At 43.2% G+C, this 6,839-nt stretch overlaps 1 protein-coding gene across 1 annotated transcript; it reads left to right on the top strand.

Moving 5' to 3' along the window:
- The first annotated feature begins 5,320 nt into the window (after positions 1 to 5,320).
- LOC115082466 (olfactory receptor 10Z1-like) lies at positions 5,321 to 6,244 on the top strand. The gene has a single exon (XM_029586694.1). The coding sequence runs from the start codon at positions 5,321 to 5,323 to the stop codon at positions 6,242 to 6,244; it is 924 nt and encodes a 307-aa protein (XP_029442554.1).
- Positions 6,245 to 6,839: the final 595 nt, after the last annotated feature.

The raw sequence follows: 6,839 nt of genomic DNA on the forward strand, positions 1-6,839 counted from the left end.
CGAGTAAATGGGAATCGGTTATTTACACTTTCGAATAATAGAAGAAGTAGGGGGCATTCCATGAAGTTAGCAAGTAGCACATTTAAGACTAATCAGAGAAAATTCTTTTTCACTCAACGCACAATAAAGCTCTGGAATTTGTTGCCAGAGAATGTGGTTAATGCAGTTAGTGTAGCTGGGTGTTGCGGTCTCCACCGCTTCCCCTCTATCTGCTGTGCTCAGGGCTCACCTCCGATGGGGGGAACGCCGCTCCCGCGGCTCCGCTGGGCCTTCGGGGCGTCCGCCATTGCTGGGCCATCTCGCTGCTGCCACGCGCGTGAGGACGCGCATTATGGACGCACGGTCGCCGGAAGCCTGGCCCCGCCTGGGTTAACTACGCCACGCCCCAAGCCTGATTTAACCGGGGTTCGTCTGCCTTCTCATTGCCTTGCAACGAGGGTCGCTACTGTTAGTAGTTCTTAGTTGCGCTTCTGCTGTTCTGCATTCCGGTTGACCTCAGCTTGTTCCTGACTCCGCTTTTGCCTGTCGCCTGCCACTGACCTCAGCTAGTTCCTGACTCCGCTTCTGCCTGCCGCCTGCCATTGACCTCAGCTTGTTCCTGACTCCGCTTCTGCCTGCCGCCTGCCACTGACCTCAGCTTGTTCCTGACTCCGCTTCTTACTGCCGCCCGCCATTGACTTCAGCTTGTGCCCGACTCCGTTCCTGCTTGCCGCCAGCCTCCGACCTTTGCCTGCACCTGAGACTGCTTCTACTGGCTGCCAGCCTGACTTGGGTTCGTCCCCATTCTACTCACCGCCTGGTCCGGCTCTATTGCACGCTACTGACTCCAGTCCTGCCTACAGCTGGTCACAGTCTACGATACGCTACAGACTCTGTTCCTGTTACCTGTCTGCTCCGCTCCGCGGCATACTACAGACCCCGGGCCTGCTCACTGACTGCTTGTTCAGCAGGCTACAGACTCTATCTGACTGCCCTGCTCTCGCCGGGCCTTCCTGCTCCCTGCTGCTGGACTCTGTGGGTTACTCTTGCCCAGGCCTTTTTCTATAGAGACTGTTACTGTGCTCCTAAGTCCCAAGGTTCTAGGACCCTACGGGCTCCTCCTGGGGGGTTCCTGGTTCCCGGGTGAAGACCTATGCCTGTGGCTCCGCCTCCCGACCTACTCTGACACCAGGGTAGTTCGGCTCAAGGGTTCACACCTGGACTGCAGCTTCCCAGACTGCAACAGTGGGTTCAAAAAAGGTTTGGATAATTTCTTGGAGGAGAAGTCCATTAACTGCTATTATTCAAGTTTACTTAGGGAATAGCCACTGCTATTAATTGCATCAATAGCATGGGATCTTCTTAGTATTTGGATAATTGCCAGGTTCTTGTGGCCTGGTTTGGCCTCTGTTGGAAACAGGATGCTGGGCTTGATGGACCCTTGGTCTGACCCAGCATGGCAATTTCTTATGTTCTTATGTTCTTTCAAAATTTGCATGAGTCTTTATTGGATATTCTATTCATCAGCTGTTTTGAAATTATTTTATTTGTATGATTTTATAATTATGATTCATGATTTATATATCTTGATTTTATTGATTTGTTTCACAAGGAATGATGAAATTTTTCCACCGTGATGCGTTTTACAGTTCAGGGTTTTTAAAAAATTTTTGATGTGTTGAGGGTTTTTGTGATCAGAGGGCATAAGGACTTAGCAACATTAGAAGTAATCCCATTCCAGGACATGAGGGCCATCTCCGTGTTGGTGCAGTCAAGTTTGTTTAAGTCGCGGGAGAGAGCTGTGATAAGGTCGTCCCGGCTGCATGGTTTCCTAAAGTGTATAGTCTTGTTGTGGGGGGGGGGATTAGGGAGATTGTATTTTATTAAGAAGGGGGTTGAAATGAGCGTGTGATCAGACCAGGGTATGTGAGTGCAGGAAGGGGCCATGCTGAAATGAATGTGGGAATTGATGAAAATTAAATCCAGGGTGTGACCTGCTCTGTGGGTGGGAGTGTTGATGGTTTGGGTGAACCCATGGCATTGAGGGAGGAGAGGAAGGCTTTGCAGGAGGGTGTGTGGGTGGGAGCAATCACATGGAGGTTGAAGTCCCCAAGGATGATGGCTGGACTATCGAGATCAATGTGTTGCATAAGAAGTTCTATGAGTGGTTAGGGGTTGTTGTCAAGGATGCCTGGGGGAGCATCATTGTACAACGGTATTTGTAGGATGCAAAGTGAATTGAAGCTCTTTTTTAGTTGCTATGAGGAGGCCTCCTCCTCTTCTTTTAGGGCGAGGTATTGGGAATATGTCATACGAGCGTGTGGGTAGTTGGTTCAGTAGGACGGTATCAGTGTCCTTGAGCCAGGTTTCGGTGAGGGCTAGTATGTCAGGATTGGAGTCGAGGAGGATGTTATTAATAATGGTTTTTTTTTTCAAAGATTGAGTGTTGCAGAGGAGCAGGGTGAAGGTTGCAAGGCCTAGGAGTTGGGTGATAGGGGTGAGCATAATGGGGAGTGGAGGATATGGGATGTCCAGGGGTTTCTTGAGGTTTAGATACCTGGGGTAGATGATCGGGATTGGGTGGGAGCGCATGATGGTGGTCAAGGGGAGGACAAAACTAGACGGGAGAGAGGCTATGGATAGCTGGAGAGTAGCTGGGGCTAGCGTCTCCCTCTGGATTATGGGGGCTAGCAGAAAAGGGGGGGGGGTGTAGGGAGGGGAGTGGTTCTAGGAGAAAATTGTGTATAGCTTGGTGTTTTCGTAGCTGGCTCTTACCCCGGCGGGTGTGCGCCGATTGCGCGAGCCTATTTGTAAGGACCGTGTGTTGGGGGGAGAGAAGGCCGATTCGATGCAGGTCAAGTCCATGAATCAGTTTAGAAGGGGTCTTTTCCAGTGTGTTTTCCCGTGGTTGATGGTGCTTGTTTGCTATCTCTTGGGGATATAAATAAATATGTATATTAAACTGAGCTGGTTGATATATGTTTGAAATTTCAGAAGGCATTTGACACTGTAACATCAAGAGTGGGCAGCATCTCCATTTAAAGCAGGAAGCAGTAGGCATGCCTCTGCTCATCTTATTTAGGTGTAAGCATCAAATCAAATTCCATATAACTAATGCTGAAGAAGATAGTAGAGCAATGGATAGTAGGGGTGGAAATTTTATTTTGTTTTTCATTTCGTTTTTGGGGAGCGTTTTCCCCATGAATTGCATCATGTGCAATATTTATTTTGTTTCTTTAGTTTTAAAGTTCCTGGACAGAATAAATGACAGTTTTGTGGAGCAATTGGTTCAGGAACTGATGAGAAAGGGAGCAATTTTAGATCTAATTCTCAGTGGAGTGCAGGATTTGGTGAGAGAGGTAACGGTGATTTGGGCCACTTGGCACTATTAATGACTGGAAGGGGGAGAGTAAGTAAATCCACGGCTGTAGCACTAAACTTTCAAAAGAGAAACTTTGTTAAAATGAGAAAAATAGTTAAAAAAAAACATTGAAAGGAGCAGCTACAAAAGTAAAAAGTGTGCAACAGGCATGGATATTGTTAAAAAATACCAACCTAGAAGCACAGTCCATATGTATTCCTCACATTAAGAAAGGTGGAAGGAAGGTAAACAATTGCCAGCATGCTAAAATGTGAGGTGAAAGAGGCGTTTTTAACCAAAAGATGTTCATTCAAAAATTGGAAGAAGGATCCATCAGAAGAAAATAGGATTAAGCAAAAGTATTGCAAAGTTAAATGTAAGACAGTGAAATGATAGGCTAAGAGAGAATTTGAAAAGAAATTGGCCGGAGAGGCAAAAACTCACAGTAAAGACTTTAAAAAATATATCCGAAACAGCCTGCAAGGGAGTCGGTTGGACCGTTAGATGATTGAGGGTTTAAAGGGGCACTTTATTTATTTATTTTATTGCTTTTATATACCGACATTCGTTGGCGTACATCACATCGGTTTACATCAAAACAAATGGAATAGTATGACTTGGGGTCAAACTATTTTACATTAAAACATTAGGGAAGATAAGGCCATCGTGGAAAGATTAAATGATTTCTTTGCTTTGGTGTATACGGGAGAGGATGTTGGGGGAGATACCAGTTCTGGAGACAGTTTTTAATGGTGTTGATTCAAATCATGGTGAACCTGGAAGATGTGGTAGGCCAGATTGATATTAATCAGTTGTTTACTCTTTCAAAAAGTACAAACATAAGGGGATGCACAATGAAGTTCTTAGTTAATACATTTAAAACTAATAAGAGAAAATATCTTTTTACTCAACACAAAATTAAGCTCTGGAATTCATTGCCAGAGGATGTGGTGAATGCTATTCGTGTAGCTGCATTTAAAAAAGATTTGGACAAGTTCTTGGAGAAAAAGGTCCATTAACCATTATTAATGTAGAGTTGCAGAAATTCACTGCTTATTTCTGGGATAAGCATTTTGGAATTTATCTACTCCAGCTACTTGTGACCTTGATTGGCAACTGTTGGAAACAGAATACTGGACTTGATGACCCTTAGGTCTGACCCAGAATGGCAAGATGTCTGTTCTAACTGATCTGATGTGCTGGGTTATAAATTCTGAGATCTAAGTATCTCAGAAATGATGCAGGCTGCAAACCCCCACAGGAATGCAGAGCGGTGTTATTAATCAAGGCACCAGCACATTGATGTGTAGAGCTACTTATAAGGAGGTGAGAGCAGTTGGGAGTTCTCGTACATTTTCTTTGCCTTCTTCTATCTCTAATAAGGATTTTCCCACAAAGAATGAAAGACTTGCAGGTTTATTTTCTATTTCCTTTTCTCACAAGGATTCCCTCCCATACAGTGGGGTTATATCAGTGGTTTGGTAACAGCTTTCTGGGTGAGCATTCAGATCTCCTATCCTTAGTGGACAGGATTTGGCGATGCTCAGTGGTGCTTCCTCTGCTCACTTCCAAGTGTTGGCAGATTCTGCATGTTAGGAAAGAAAAAATGAAGTTCATGCATTTCTTAGGATGTTGCTAATGGATTCAAGTGACTCTGAGTGATAGTTATATTATTTTGCTGAGATACACAGGGTTTTTGAGTTGTAATCATTTATATCTGAAACGTTTTAAGTCCTGAAATTTAATGTTATAATGGCTCCATGCTAGAAGCTGGAAGTCCTGTATATACTGTAAAGATAAAATTATTAGATTCAATTAGACAATGAAGAGAGAAGTATTTAGCAGGAAAACCTGCTGATGATTTCCATTGAAGACTGATATTGTAACTTACAGAAGTACAGAAGAGCAGTTAGGTGCCATAACAGGCTTTCTTTTTCTCCATGCTGTTTTATTTATTTCTCAGAAGCAGCAAGAATAAAAATGAGAGTGGAAAACAGGAGCACTGTTACTGAATTCATTTTCATGGGTGTTTCCGAATCCCCACAACTAAAGCTAACTCTGTTTATAGTAGTTCTACTTATGTACTTGCTAATTCTTACAGGAAATTTTGCCATCATTGTAATAACAAGAATTGATCCCCGTCTTCACACTCCAATGTACTTTTTCCTCTCCAGCCTGTCTTTTTCTGAAACTTGTTACACTTTAGTCGTCATTCCCAACATGCTGGCAAACTTCTTCGTAGAGAGGAAAGCAATTTCTTTCATTGGATGTGCTGTGCAGTTGTATTGCTTTATAGCACTGGCCAGCAACAACTGTTTTCTCCTTGTAGCCATGGGCTATGATCGCTATGTGGCCATATGCAATCCACTTCGGTATGTGGTGATTATGAACAGAAGAGTCTGCAATCAACTGACACTGATTTTCTTTCTCGTTTCTTTCCTCTTGGCTGTGCTGCCAACCACAGCTGTCTTTACTCCTCCTTTCTGTGGCTCCAACAGAATCGATCACTTTTTTTGTGACAGCCCAACCTTGCTGAAGTTGGCATGCAGTGACACTCATCTTCCTGAAGCAACCCTTTTCATTTACGGTCTCCTAGTCATTGTAGGATCTCTTGTTTTCATTATTGTCTCTTACATTTTTATCATCAATGCCATTCTGAGAATCCCTTTGGCAGAAGGGAGACAGAAAGCTTTCTCCACCTGTGCTTCCCACCTGACGGTTGTCATTCTGCACTTTGGATGTGCCTCCTTCACTTATTTACGGTTTTACAAAAATCAATCAACAGACCAGGACAAGCTTATTTCTTTGTCTTACCTTGTAGTGACCCCATTGTTAAGCCCTTTGGTCTACAGTCTCAGGAACAAGGAAGTTAGAAATGCCTTAAGAAAAGCATTAAGCAATTAAGGATGAAAATGCTCTATTGTAGGAGGAATTCTGACAACATAAAGGAAGAAATTTCCAAATCATTTAATGACATTTATTGTTAAGCCCTTTGGTCTACAGTCTCAGGAACAAGGAAGTTAGAAATGCCTTAAGAAAAGCATTAAGCAATTAAGGATGAAAATGCTCTATTGTAGGAGGAATTCTGACAACATAAAGGAAGAAATTTCCAAATCATTTAATGACATTTATTGTTAAGCCCTTTGGTCTACAGTCTCAGGAACAAGGAAGTTAGAAATGCCTTAAGAAAAGCATTAAGCAATTAAGGATGTAAATGCTCTGTTGTAGAAGGAATACTGACAACATAAAGGAAGTAATTTTCAAAGCATTTATGTAGTTAAATGGGCTGTTCACATAAAAGTATGCGCTGAAGCGATTTCGAGCATACTACTTTGAGGTATTTCTGAAGGTGAGCTGGCATGCGGAAATCATTTACATGTGGAAATATTCATGTGGATATTTACGCCTGCTCTCTAGCACCATGACTGTGCATACCTAGTACACTGTGATAAGGTATGGGTGGTTCCTATAATTTCTAAAGCGTGCGTTCTCTTTGAAA

Source organism: Rhinatrema bivittatum, unplaced genomic scaffold (assembly GCF_901001135.1).
Source record: "Rhinatrema bivittatum unplaced genomic scaffold, aRhiBiv1.1, whole genome shotgun sequence".
Taxonomy (NCBI): Eukaryota; Metazoa; Chordata; class Amphibia; order Gymnophiona; family Rhinatrematidae; genus Rhinatrema; species Rhinatrema bivittatum.

Bases quoted from the DNA above. Each gene is read 5' to 3' on its own strand.
- LOC115082466 (XM_029586694.1), top strand. From the start codon at position 5,321: ATGAGAGTGGAAAACAGGAGCACTGTTACTGAATTCATTTTCATGGGT.